The sequence below is a fragment of the Stegodyphus dumicola genome, chromosome X1 (assembly GCF_044657685.1).
Source record: "Stegodyphus dumicola isolate Sdum_Otavi_A_Nest chromosome X1, ASM4465768v1".
Classification (NCBI taxonomy): domain Eukaryota; kingdom Metazoa; phylum Arthropoda; class Arachnida; order Araneae; family Eresidae; genus Stegodyphus; species Stegodyphus dumicola.
Window position 1 is genome coordinate 53,338,580 of NC_140780.1, and position 15,616 is coordinate 53,354,195.

Here is a 15,616-nt window from a genome sequence, read left to right on the forward strand (position 1 = left end):
TCATTCGAGTAGAATCGGTATAATCAGAGTTAAGATTCACCAGTAATAAATCTGCTTGAAGAGGATGAAGAGGAAATCAGTTTCAGTGTTTATGTATTTTATTAAATCATATTCAAATGGTGAAAAGTAATTTGATAAAGAAATTATTGTCGCATGATTTTATTTACTAGCATTGTAAAAAATACATGTGACTTTTCTGCAATTTTTATTTAAGGAAGTGTGCGAGAGTTTTTAAATAAGTCTATGGCAGCAATTCTCAATAGGTGGTACGCGTCGACGTTAAGTGAACATGATTATTTAAATAAAAATAATATTCTTGGTGGCATAAGAATAGCATTTTTAGCATCCTGAGTGGAGGAAATCGTAGATTTAAATTTTCCTTGTGATGTTATTGTTAATATTCTTATCCCATATTTATGCTAATTAGAGTACTGATTAGTATAATGTCTGAAATGATTCAAAATTTGTGTTTTACGTCTACGTCTCAATCAAATTTATTAAAACATTTTATGTTTAACTTCACCTTGCAGGCAAACATAACTCAGCAAATGATATAAAGGTTTATTAATTTGGAATGCAAATGCTTTTTAATTCAAAATTTCTACAATTTTTGTCACTTTATTCTAGGTTCAAACAGTAACTAAATTCCTTATAAGAATCATTATTTAACATTTTTGCACAGAAAATATTAGACAAATTTAAAGTTTTTTCTAACAACATATGCTTTGTGTTTTTCAACCACAGTAAATATTAGATCAGTATTTCCCTTTTTCTTACACCTAAATCGATTTATGTGATGATTTCTGTACTCAACCTAAACTAAAGTGAGAGCAGTTTGCCTGCTTGAATTTAAAATGAACATACAGAAAAATCGAGGAAATCTTGCACATTTATCACATAATTTTCAAATTAGTCTACATAATGCTCTTGCTATAAATTAAAACTAAAACTTGACTGAATTTACTGCAGAAATGATTTACTCGTATTAGAAGAATTAAATACAAGAAATGCTTTTGGATTTCATCAATGGAAATTTTATAAGTACTTATCTCCAACAATTAGACTACTCGCAGACCTTAATATGTATTTAAACTGAATTATTTTTTCAACGTAATTAGTGATTCTTAGCACTTTAAACAGTCAGTATCCTAATGTCACGTTAAGGCTCTCCTCATTCAAGAATGTAGCAACCTTCTGGTCAATAAGAGTTTAACTAAAACTGATATAGGTAACGTAATATTTTCTTGAAATGCTACAATTATTCACCAAATTAATATCTTATTTGTTTTACAAATGCTAATATGATTGAAGTTGATATTATAAATTTAGTATTTCTCTTCTTTTATAGCTGATTGCAGTTTCCTGTTGGCCAATGCCCAAATTGTGGAATACCCCATCGTTTACTGTTCAGAGTCGTTTTGTAAGATCTCTGGTTATAACAGAGCCGAAGTTATGCAAAAGTCGTGCCGCTGTACTTTTATGTACGGAGAGCTGACAGACAAAGCAAGTATTAACAGATTGGAAGAGTGCCTACAAACGCATACTCAGGATCAATTTGAAATTCTTCTTTATAAGAAGAACGGTAAGTTATTTAAAATTTATTTAATACTCTCCGCCTAAAGGATACCGCTTCTGTAGTTTAAAATGAAAGCGATCTCACTTATTTCGGAGAGTCCTTTTAGTTTTAAGATGATCGATGTGTTTTATTAAATTGTTAATACAGCCTATAACTTACTTCATATATTTTTAAATGCAGCAGTGTCTAATATGAGATCCTTACTGAAGTAGATTCCCTATTATAATATACTGCTATAATTGATAGATGCGATATACACTCATGTCCATAAATTAAGGATAACGCAAAATCAGGCAAAGAAAGAGTTAGAAGCAAAACAAATTTGACTTATTTGTAAAGCTTATTTATTAAACAAAAGGTAAAGAGCAAAAAAAAATGCTATATGTTAAATATTACTAAAAAAAATAGCGATTTTTTCTCCATCGAGCGAATTGCAAAAAAAAAAAAAAACCTATTTACAAAAACACAATATTACATGGTTTGTATGATTGTTAATACATTGTATATCTCTCAGACGATGCAATACAGTCCGTACAACGCCTAGGCATGCTGAGTATCAAATTATCGATCTGATCTTGGAGGATATTACACCACTCAAAAAGCAATGCAATCCGAAGTTCCGGTAGACATGTAGGAGAAGGTTGACGGGCTGCAATTCGTCGGCCAAGCATGTCCCACACGTGCTCTACTGGATTCAAGTCCGGTGAGAATGCTGGCCAGTCCATACGGGTGATATCCTCCGATTGAAGGCATTCGCTTACGATGTTTGCACGGTGAGGACGGGCGTTGTCATCCATAAACACAAATTGTGCGCCCATGGCGCCTCGAAACAAACGTACATGTTGTTCCAGAATGACGTCCCGATAGATTTGGCTTGTCATGGTTCCAATTGGAACATGCAGGTCAGTTCTGGAACCCAGAATAATTCCACGCTAAACGAGCACTACTGCACCACCGTAACGGTGTCGTTCAATGATGTTTTCTTGGTGGTAACGGGTACCTGGAGCTCTCCATATGAAAGTCCGAAGAGAATCAGACTGCAAGCTAAACCTGGACTCGTCGGAAAACATCACACACGCCCACTGTTGTCGTGTCCACAATGCATGCTCTCTACTCCAGGCTAACCGCAGGCGACAGTGAGTTGCGGTAAGTGGAACGCATGTGGAGGTCTAGGAGCATCTGATAGGTCTAGGAGCATATAGACCAATCTGCCCTAAGCGTCTGTACACGGTCTGCCTTGAAATTGTCGTTCCAGTGGCTGAAGAGAGCTGATGAGACAGGTCTGAGGCTGTGCTCCGCCTGTTTCTTTTGGCAGTAACTGCCAAATACCGATCCTCATTCGGCGTTGTAACTCTGGGGCGACCTGTGCTGTAACGTCTACTCACATTACCATCATCTTGGAATCGTTGCCAAAGCCTGGAGATGACACTGGGAAATTCCAAGTTCGTCTGATACTTCCAGTTGAGTACGACCATATTCCAGACAGCCGATAATTCTACCACGTAAAAAATCATCCAAATGCGTCCTTTGTGTCATAAGTATTCGGTTATTGCACTGAAATGCTTATAAAGGCGCTTGCGAACAATTTTACTTCTTTGCCTGTATTCCTTATATATCACTCTCTTACACTCTCGTCATTGTGACGTACCATCGGTGTCATCTGGTTACTTCCTGAAATTTGCATATGATTCTTGAAGATGTGTGTAGTGATTTTACAGGTGATATATTTATTTTAGAGTTCGATTTCCGCGTGACTCCGAATTATCCTTAATTTATGGACATGAGTGTAGTTAAAAAATAGAAAGTAGCAAATATGTGAAGTGATAAAAAAGAATGAGTGATACGGAATTTTTATAGCTCTTGTATGTTTTAGATTCTATTGCTTCTCATATCAGATATTTAATTGCATTAATAATACGAATAACATCTGTAATTTTACCTTTTTAAAATTTTTGTGCTATAATATTTAAGTACTACTTTTGTAGTCAAAGATCTTTAAGTACTTACACATTTGAAAATATGAGTTTTCCAAAACACGTTGAGCCAATTCATTATAAGTCTTCATTTAATAATTATGTCGCACTTTTCTAAAATTGCAACATTTGAAAGTTCTTAAGAATACCTCAGCTAGAACTGTATTTTGAAATATCATTAAAGCGCATTACAAACTTTTATAAATCATTTAATCAACTTTAATTAAGGTTTTTTTACTGTAGCGAGCTAACATCATCCTGTGCTGCATTTATCTTAAGCTTAGTTTTATACCTTTTCATACATCATTTGTTCAAATAATAATTTGCAGATGCCTTGATGTTTTGTTTCTTAATAAGACTTTCAAAAATGTTACAGACTTACAAAAATTGTGAGCAGGACTGAGATAACTTCTTACTTCCTAAAAATGCAGACTCAGCATGCTCAAGCTAAATAAAAGGGCATATTAGTCACTCTCTTCTGTTGACATTTTAAGTAAATTATTCATATTAGTCATTCTCTTCTGTAGACACTTTAAGTAAACTTCATACGAAATTATTGCGTCACCTTCTTTGGTAAAGAATTGACTAACTGAGAGGCCTTGCTCGTCTCTTAGTATTTTTCTTCTACAACGCGAAAAGTTTGACTTGATATTCAGCTCTTGTTCCAACGAAAATATTTATGGCGATGCTGACTAATGATGATTTAATACGCCATTTCAGCTGCTGCACTTTTCTGAAATTAATGAAGATATTCAATCACTTTTTAAGTATTAAATGTCTGATTTTCAAAGTTATTGTTGCTTAAAATAAGAGTTCTTGAAAAAGATAAAGTACTATTTTAAGCTATTAATAATAAAGTTTGGAAATATTAAGCTTCTTCAAAACAGATCAATACGTGAGCAGAATATTTGCATTTGAAAAAGGAGTAGTAAACGTCTGTTGATAGATTTTACAGTTATCTCTATAAACTATACTTTTAAAGACAGCTAAAGTTGTATAATTAATGTGCAGTTCAGTAAGCTATCTCATCTTGTCAGTTCTTTTACATTCTTTTCAAAACTAAAGAAGTACAAACTAATTTCGGGAGCGCATTTTACCTCTTAAGTGCCAAATTGTGCAACTTCTAGTAATTTAATTCAAATATTCAGTTTTAAAATACTATTGAAAACTTATCATAAGCTGCATGAGGTCTCTTATTAATCCGATGAAGCAGTATAATTAGTTTTTATGATAATAATCAAGGAGCTTGATATATTCAATTAGTAATCACTAACTTTTGAAATCCATTTGATTTTAAGGTAGTATGAGGTATTAAATTATAATACGCAAGGCAACTAATTATTGTTTTGAAATAAATGCATATGCGCCTCACACTCTACGTTGAGTTATTATAATGATGTTGCCTTATTCTACGCTAATTTATGATGAAATGAAAACCTGCAACTCTTTACAGGTAGATGTCCAGAACTTACGTAAGCTGCGGCGTTAGCTTCTTATTAAAATTCCTTTGAGATTCAGCTTCCAATATATAAATATATTAATTATTAATATATATATATTAATTTATACATATATTAATTCATATATATGTTACGGTAAAACACCTAAATCTGGAGAATGTCGACTTTCACCGGTGAAAGTCAACATTCACATTGTCTCTTGGTGTATGTCTGAAATATTTTCCAAATACTCTTATTTCTGACTTCAATGTCAATGTTCGACCGGTCAATGTCGACATTCACCATGTACTAATGGTGAATGTTGAACATATAACAATATTATATTTTCTTCTCCGTAATTCAGTCGCGAATAAACGCACTTGAAACTTGAAATAAGAACTTAAGAACATGAGAACCTAAAACACACAATACATTCAAAATGAGAAAGGAAAATAATAGAAGTTAGAAACTTACTTAATTATACAATATGTTCTAAATGAGAAAATAAAATAACAGTAATAAAGAACTTACTAAATTATGTGATTTAAATCTTATTTATTGCAACAACTTAAACTATTATAGCACTTTATAACCCCTCTTTTCAACTTTCACCAGAGCATATCTGTGATTGTCGACATACACCGGTGAGGGTTCGAATATACAAGAATGTAGTGCAATATTCGATCTTTCACCGACGTAGTGGGTGAATGTTGACATTCTCCGGTGAAATTCGACATTCTCCAATTTCGGTCTTTCACGGTAACATATAAATACTTTATGTCAAATCTTTGTACTTTTAATTTGATTATTATATTTTCTAACATGCGTCAAAAAGGCAGAGCAACAAAATGAATTCTTTTATAGATGAACTAAGCATTAGTTTTACATATCAGTTTATCATATTTTAATTAATATCCCTTTTGAAGTCTTTTCAATGCTTTTGAGAATATGTTTTTGAGAATATGCTTTTGAGAATATGTTGAATTTCAACGCTTTGAAAACCAAAAATACTTTTAAATAATACTTTTTCAGAAGAGTAGGCATCTTAATGTTGAATTTCAAGGTGCTAAAACGAGGAATAGTAAATATACTACGCTTTGTGAAAGTGTTCGCATTTCTGGCCATTGTGTCACATTTTACGCCGGTGTTTGTTCACATTGCAGGGAGCTAAGCATGAAACGTGTGACAATTATAACAGTTTTCTGTTATAATTGTTATAATCATACATATAAAATAATGATAAAATGTACATTTTATTTAAATACTTTATCTAAATGAACTTATTATTCAATTAATGGCCAAACAAATTTAAACAAGTTTTCATATTATAATAAATTTTAAAAATCGTACTCAGTAAAAGTGCGAAGGTGATGGAAGGGGTGTTGAAGAAAAATGTTTGTCGCCAAAAACTGCGTTTATTCGCCAAAAATGGCGAATAAACGCAGTTTATGGCGTCCAGTACATTTTAAGCAGAAAGCGCGCTTTCAAATCGATATTGTTCGCAAGCTGCTTTGTAGTCAAGGTAGTTTTTCACCTTTAGACATGCCAAGGATGAAACTATTTAAATGTCTTTGTCGCACGCTATAACAAGACTGTCTCATAGGGATTCAGCGGAATTCATTATAATACAGCTAGGAATGGACAACTGTCGAGGATGTTTGGATTCTCAGAAAATGCGTTACAGGATTTGTTTGACTGCCGGTGTCCGCATACCGACAGTGATTAATTAACAGACTAACACTCTTTGGGAAATTTAAAATGCATATCTGTATTTTCACCAACAAAATAAAGACGATTCCAGAATTAAACCTGCAATTTTAGTGAGCATAAAATTCTTCGTGAAGCATTTAAAATATAAGACAATTTTCAACTATCCAAAGATGCAGATCAAACTGAAAATGGGAATTCAAAGCAAATAAGCTCAGAAACAATCAAACAAGACAAAAAGAGCACAGATATAAATGTTCAAGAGCTTTCTTCATCAATCTTCCTGTGAACGTGTCTTGCATTACGGAGCACCTGTTTAACTTGTTCCGTATTTGGGCTTTTACAAGCGTGTAATTTCCAATTTTAATTTGTATTAGCATAATGTTTTCCATAAATACGAAAGCATAATTGTAATGTCTTAGCATAACGAAAACTTTTAGGAAGGAGAGAACTAAACCTAAAAATTAGAGGAAAAAATTAATTTAATATCGCTGAAAGAAATGCCGGTTAAAACGGCTTAAAACTAAGACTGACTGATTATCTACATTTGATTTTTCGTTTTGTTGTTGTTACTTACTCCCCTAATCGAAATCAAAGTAGGTCTACGAAATTTATTAGAAGACAGGTGCTTTTGCAGTTGGCCAAGACCTTAAACACCTTATATATAAGAATATGGCTTTTGTCTAGTTACGTTCTAATTTTCATTAAAAACACCTCGGGATAATTAATCCAAAGGTCTGAACTTTTCTTCTCTTACCATCAACCTCTCGAACGGACTTTCGGCTCAACTAACTTTAAGTGCAGCCATGCTGTAAAGACATTATATATTTACAAATATCTGCAATTTCTTAGGAATTTGAATTTCAGCCTAATGATCTAAATATCTTATAGATACGATGTATGTAGGTACATTTTAAACATTTACGCGCTCACATACACATACATTCATACTTCTGACATTACTATTTATTAATGTTATAGTGCATGGTAATTATTTAATTGCAGGCATCATGTCATGTTTTGCATAACATTATACAGCAACTGTTGAGGCAACTAATCCCAATTTTTTGTCAGAACACGGAAAAAAGTATTCTTGTTCCTTCCTTGGAGGATATTTTCAGCCAGCAAGTCGCCTCCCCAGAGCGTCCTATACATTTTCAATAGGGTTCAGATCTGGAGAACATGCAGATGATAACTGACGTTGAATATTCTAGCTGTCTAGACAATCTTAAGAAGCGTGCGTTCGATGGCATGGTGGGTTGTCGTCCATTAAAAGAAATTTATCACCGAAAGCATCACGAAAAGTACAAACATGAGGCAGTAGAATTTCATCAATGTATCGTTGGTGGGGCATAGTCCCAGCTGCAATCACATGTAGGTATGTGCGGCCATTAATAATGATGCCAGCTCATACTATGAGACTGGATCTTGGATTTAGGTCTCTTGTTTGGGTGTTTTGGGGACGATACACAGTTCCACTCTAACGCGAAATCAGCTGTCGTCTACGATTCGATTACAGACTGAACATTCAATTATCTGAGAAATGTACGCAAGCCCAATCCGTTTACAGTCCAATTGCGATGCTCACGACACCATTGCAAACGTTTGGTACGATGCTGTCTGACCAATGGAACACGCACAGCCTATCCTCGGTTGTACAGCCCTCCTTCTACCAAAGGTTTGATCACAGTTTTTCGGGAGATCCTCTGTAGTGTGGCAGCAATATACTCATTCGCCACCTGCTGAGTTGTGGTGCCACGGTATCTTTTTGCCAATAATATACCTGTCTCCTGAAGGCATCGTACATCTATAACGATCACCCTTGTGACGTTGGCTGAACATTCCAGTTGTTTTAAATACTTTTCAGAACCGTGAAATAACACCAAGGGCGATGTTGAACTACCTAGCAACATCAGTTACGTTTTGCCCTTCTTCGATCTTTCCAATGATTACAGCCATTCGTAAAACTATCTAAGTGATGTTGGGAAGACGTACTGAAATTGGCACCATCGTCTATTATGTATTTCCTATTAAACTCACATTTCGTACAACAATTGCCCACATGCGTCAAATCTTTGAAATCTTTTGTCAGCGCTATCACGTGATGAATAGGCGAGCAAATGAATGTTTTCATACGTACACTTCTTAATATTTCCCGCACATTTGAATTTTCCACACTTTAATTCAATTTTCTTTTATGGTCGGTATGGATTACTAAGGACGGGCACAAGTGCTGCCCGTCCTTAGTAATTGTCTAGAAGTATTGAAGTCTTAGTATTATCTAGAAGTCTAGCATATTTCACCAATAGGAAACGAATATACTTCAGTTAGCCAAGTAATTTTTGTCTCAGTCATGTTGTCTTACAAATGCTGTTTATTTTAAAAGAGTTATATACCTAGCCGTAGCTTTCAGAAACGTCTGTTAGATTTTTTGCTTCCAAGGCATGATTTTGGTTGCTTCCAAACATAATTTGTCGTCAATAAAATCTCAAAAATACTATCAACCACAGTTATTATAATATTCTGAAAATATACATTTTTAGTGTTTCAGAAAAACACATAGAAGGCTTAATGCCATAGAGAAGATAATAGTAGAGTTAAGTAGAAAAGTTTTCATTGGTGATAGAGTAAATAAATTCAAGAATAAAAGTTTGAAAATAATGATAGGTATAATTGCAAGTATACAATGCACTACAGACAGCTACTTTACGCTGACACTTAATTTTCATATACCTGAAACGTATATTCGCTTGGATCATAATAAGAACAGAAGTATATAACAAAAGATTAAAATATCTTTCATTCATATTTCCTCTTGCTGGCAATCATTCATATTTCTTAAACGTGAGTAAATAAATAACATCTGAAATTTTTGAATTACCGCTTGCTACTAAAAGCTGTAGAAAGATAGCTAACTTATTTTAAAATTTGGTTCTGAAACTAGATTTAAATCTTTTAATTACTTGAAAACCCATTCTCGTATATATTTATGTTTTTGTTTTTCCAATTTTTATTTAGAAAGAAAGTCTCTCCTGTGTCAAGAACTTACCATTTTCCGCTTTACTAAAACTAAAATACAAAACGAGTGTAATTAGAATATTGCTCATCGGATGGGAAATTTAATCAGCTAATGTGATTACTCTGAATTTTTACCAGACAGTCAAAAATGTTTATCGAAAGAAATGCGTAATGTATCTGAGTTTCAATTTATCAAATGACTCATATTAGTTTTAATTAAAAGCTAATTAACCGAGCCTGCATGCAAAAGTTACAATAACCAAGTCCCCATGTACTCTAAGCTTCTTTTACGTTACTGTATTTTCTTTATTTAAAGCAAATATTATTTCCCCCTTTTTTTTACTTAGAGTAATACTTTACTTAGTACCATCCAATTACCGGATGATGCCTACTTTACTTTAGACACCATGTTAAATCTTTATTTTAAGTTTACATAATACGAACTTATAAGAAATCATTTACGTTTTCCAGGAAAATTCTCAGGTTAGAGTTGTTTAATATCTAGTTCGAAAGTAATGCATTAATTAATTCATAAACAAATAACAGGAAATTAATATGCTGTTAATAAACATATTTCTATACTTTATATAAGTATTTCTACTAAATATCGAGTGCTTAGACATTGATAGCATTTTTATCATGATGAAAATAAACATTGTAATATTTTATGTTATAGAAAATCCATGCTATATCATAGTCTAAAAAGTCAATCATAGCTACATCAAAAACACTTAAAAGATAGTAATAAAATGCATTTTGAAAACAATTATGGTCTCTATTTAAGCATTTCACATAAGATGATATTTTTTTCTGATTACTTGCTGCAGTTAAAGAAATTTTATGGCATGTTTATGGTTTTAGAGGCTGTGTAAAATACTGTTCTAATATTTCAAGCGCAGCGTTTTTCCTGTTGAACATATCTAATTCCAAAATGCAAAACTTTACGGAGTACCAGAAGCCAGAAGCGCTTTAAAGTCCAAAATGTTTTGAATTTCGATATAATGCCTGAAGTGAAACCATCCTCCATTTCTTCTGCTTTCTGTATAATTTTTTCAACCTATTCTTGCTTTTAAATAGTAGCTTTTGTTCAGCAGCTGATTTCTAGATATTCTGGTGATACTGCTGTATTTATTATATATCTTGAATATGCTACTTTTTTCTCTGTATTAATAGTACGCCATCTTTTCAATTACTATGCATTTATTTGTAAGTTCAGGAAATGATTGAGCATCGGTAAAATATAAATTCAGTGTTACGAATGATGATAGAGCCAAACAATGCACATAAGTAAATTTATAATGCTAAAATATACATTTGACACTATAATGCCTTAGCAAAAAATGTAAAATCATGTAACAACTAGAAACAAGATTAAAGTAGTAAAAGCTATCTCGCAAAAACTAAACGTAAACATTACGAATCGAAATGACTTCAGAATTAAAAAGGGCGATAAAAGTTAAGAAATTTTAACGCACAAACAATTTTAAACGAACTCTTGTAAAATTTAAATACATTTAAAATATACAGTAAATATGTACAAAAAAATGCAATAAATGATAAATAGCTCAACTCGAGGTTTGAGGCGGATTTATTAAAGGAAAAGCATCTCAAAACACGAATCAAGTTAATACCTATAAAACGCTTCGTCAAACAATAATAATTGAGACTATAAACGTAATTTCACTAATAGAATAATCCAACTTAATAATTAAAAAAAATTTAGTAAGTCTCAATCATATATATGAAAGTAGCAAGACAACATGAATTAGAGAGACCTTAGTGGTCAAGAATTTTGCGCTCAATAGCAGCAAAATTTTGTAAAATTTTATAAGTAAGATTAATGTTAAAATGCTAATGCTGAAAAATACATCTGATACTATAATGCCTTAGCAAAAATGTAAAATGATGTAACAACCAGAAACAAGATTAAAGTAGTAAAAGCTATCTCGTAAAAACTAAACGTAAAAATTACGAATCGAGATGACTTCAAAATTAAAAAGGGGGATAAAAAATTAAGAAATTTTAACTCACAAACAATTTTAAACGAACTCTTGTAAAAATTAAATACATTTAAATATACAGTAAATATGTACAAAAAAAATGCAATAAATGGTAAATAGCTCAACTCGAGGTTTGAGCCGGATTTATCAAAGGAAAAGTAGCTCAAAACTCGAATCAAGTTAATACCTATAGAGCGCTTCGTCAAACGATAATAATTGAGACTATAAACGTAATTTCAGTAATAGAATAATCCAACTTAATAATAAAAAAAATTAGTAAGTCTCAATCATATCGCTTCTTTTCCCGACGCGGCGTAATTTAAATTATAAATTTTAAACTTACTAATTAACAAGAAAAAACTATACAAGAAAGCCTATTTAGGCAAATGTACAATTAAAAAAATAGCTAAAAAGCTTTTATTCCAAAAATTACACAATTTTAAGGGATATCTCTCTAGCCTGAAAATTTTACGAGATAGCTTTTGGGCCCACCAGCGGCCAAGCGGTAAAGTCGTTGAACACTGAACACTGGTAGTTCGGTTCGAGGTTCGAATCCCGCGAACGGGCTGGCTGCATGGGTGTTTTCGTGGTTTCCCCATGTGTAACGTGTATAAGAGTCAGTTTCCCTTAGAAAGTCCTCAACGAAGGCATCCCTCCTCTTAGGCAGATAACCCTCGAGGCTTTGCCGTAATTACATAACCTAACCTTACGAGATAGCTCTTACGAGATAGCTTTTACTACTTTAATATTGTTTCTAGTTGTTACATGATTTTACACTTTTGCTAAGGAACTATAGTGTCAAATGTATATTTTTTAGCATAAGCTTTTTAAGATTCCTCTTATAAATATGCATACATATATATATATATATGTATCTCTGTGTGTGTGTGTAAGAAAAATAGGCAATATATAAAAGATAAATTATAATTTAAATTAGCAGCGCAAATTAATTTCCCTTCACTAATCTAGAATTGATGATCTCTCCTTGCACTGCACCATTTCGGTACTAATCCATGTCAATTCGCTTGCTACTCTTAGGCCTACCTGGACTGCTATCTGCTGCTTCCCCCTTACTGCAAAGTTAGCAAAAATGTAAACATTCTTGTACTTCATTACGGATCAACATTCTACGTTATATACCATCAATATTGCAAAGTCCTCTTTTATTACATACATAAATATATGTACATATATATATATATATATGGATATATATGAGGCATGAACAAATTTTGTGCTTAAACTTGAGATCGATTTCTAAGACAGCTCATTATGAATGAGCAAATATTTCAAAACTCCAACTATTCCAAAATTCAATACATTTCTTGTCCTAGGCGTTTCGAATAAGTTTTACTCTGCGCGAATTAAACGCATGTTACGTGTCTCGAGTTATTCATCAACAGCCATATCAATAAATTTGTTAGGTAACTTTTATTCCTTATAATGTTTGGATTAGAGAGAATTCGTTGAAATATTGATTATGCCCATGCTTAGAGCCAAACTAAACACCTGCAAATTATCGAATAGTTAAACCACAACAGTTCTTGCATGGGAAAAATGTCTTTTGTTATTTACACTGAGCTCTTCCCTATCTGATGATGAATGAGCGGAGAAAAGACGACCTTACCACAGCCGGTGAATCGAAATCTGAATTATAATTATTATTCACGATTTTAATCCGGACACAGTTTGTAGGGATGAAAAGAATTTAAGGGCTTGAAATGACGGAAACCTTGACAATGCTGTTACGCGTAAATAAACTCAGGATCGTCAAACCAGATGTGCTGACCGTTATATTACAAACAAATGAGGAAACATTTATTGCTCTTGAAGGAATGCTTGTAATTCCATGCGGTATTATTAGGCAAAGAAAATGAGCTTTTGGCCCATATATGCGAAAGGACATAAGAAGATCTGAGTTCGAAACACTTTGAATAATTTCATACCAATGAATACAACACTATATTTACAACAAAACACATATTCATTCTTTTAAAAAACAATACCATATTCTCTTTTCCATATAACTATCTTAACGCACATGTCATAATTATAAAAAAAACATTAACACCTGTTTGGAATTAGTACCGAACTTCAAACTTTTGTTGATAGGCTCATTAATATGGTCTGCATTCCGAATGCAAAAACAACAGCAAATTTAGAAAGGAAGTTAAAATACTATATAAACTTTGCCTTAACATTTTTCACAGTTCATCTTTTAGTCCTAATCATCTGTACTTGTCACTAATCATCTTAGACTGCAAATTTTCTTTTGCCGTGATAGGACAGGAATTTAAACTATATTATGTAGTTTAGTATCAGACAGATTATAACTTTACATCTGATTGATGCAGTATGATATATTAGTAAACTGTTAATGGGAAATTTAAAAATAATTACAGCATTTAATTCTAAAATCGCAATTTCAACTCGACAGATAATGGTACTTGACCAATGAACTTACCAAAAATGCAAAATAAATTTACTATATTTGTAAACACAAATACTGTTTCTAAAGACTGTAGAGACATTAGGATTTTTTTGTAGCAGGGGAGATGAAAAATGAGCAATGCCCTCGCCGGGACTCGAAACAAGGACCTCTCGATTACGCGTCGAGTGTGCTGGCCATTACACCACGAAGGCATGTTAAGAAGGCGGGAAAATTACCTTATAAGACAAATATCACTTGAATTTTAGTAAGTAATGAAATATAATAGTAAGTACTTAAAAATATAGTAATTATAGTTACTTAAAAATATTGTAATTATAGTTACTTAAAAATATAGTAATTATAATTACTTAAAAATATAGTAATTATAATTACTTAAAAATATAGTAATTATTATTACTAATTATAGTAAGTACTTAAAAATCTAAGGTTCAAACGCCCTTTTTAAAATTCCAGCTTATGTCTGTGATATATATTGTTTACAAATATATTGAATCTTAATTTTACACAAGTTGGCTTAAGTGCGTTTGGAGGCGAAAAATTATTTTTCTTATTGTGTATCTTTCTGATCACAATTTGATGAATTCTTCGTGTCTACGAAGAAAAATCGAGTATAGTTCAAGGTTTGAAAATGTTTGACTGAATAACTTCCATTCATCTCTACACCCGAATCCTGAAGAACAACTTTATCGATAACATTCAAGGGGTTTGCATCATTTTTCCTTTGCCATCAATCTCTAAGGGACATCCGTCTCGACAGGTATTAAGCTCTGCATATCTCAAAGACATTCATAGTCATTCATGTCTTCTCTGGAATTAGAAACCGATCCCAATGATATTGCAGCCGAAAGTGGCATCGTCTTAGAGCATGCGAAGCATGCGGCTCTTGTCTGTAAATTTAAAATTGTGAAAAAGTAGATATCATATTTTAACTACATCGTATTGTAAAATCTTTATTAATTAATTAAAATACAGAGCTATGCAATGAATCATGGATACTATTTGTAATCAGAAATTTAAAACAAAATGAATTGTGCGTTATTGTGTCTTTTCTTACCTTCCCCTAACGGACTGTGCCTGCTGTGGAGTTACAACATCAGTCACTGAAATATTTTTCCTGGGTAAAGGGAATTTCTAACTTCTCCTCATTTTCTTCCATAATATCCCAGATCGGGACAGTTTCGCGCATCTCCGAGTGGTCGTATAGTCGCATGCAACTGGAAGATTTGGTTTGGTTTATATAATTACGGTAAAACACACTTAGGCTATCTGCTTAAGGGCACTAGCACGCTACCTAACACACTAGGGTTATGCTTTCGTGGAAGACTTTCTAAGGGAAATAGGCACCTATGCACGTTACACATCGGGAAAACCACGAAAACGCCAATGCAGCCATCCGGTTAGCCTGGAATCGAACCCAGGTCTGAACTATCAGTATTCAACGATTTAGCCGT

The 15,616-nt window shown here is 32.9% G+C and overlaps 1 protein-coding gene across 1 annotated transcript in view; it reads left to right on the top strand.

Annotated features, from left to right (window-relative positions):
- The window catches only part of LOC118182178 (potassium voltage-gated channel protein eag-like), a 569,898-nt gene that overhangs the window by 274,610 nt on the left and 279,672 nt on the right, over positions 1 to 15,616 (top strand). The window contains exon 2 of the mRNA XM_085806948.1: positions 1,349 to 1,582. Coding sequence (XP_085663074.1) covers positions 1,349 to 1,582 — 234 coding nt within the window. The remainder of the gene's footprint in view (positions 1 to 1,348; positions 1,583 to 15,616) is intronic.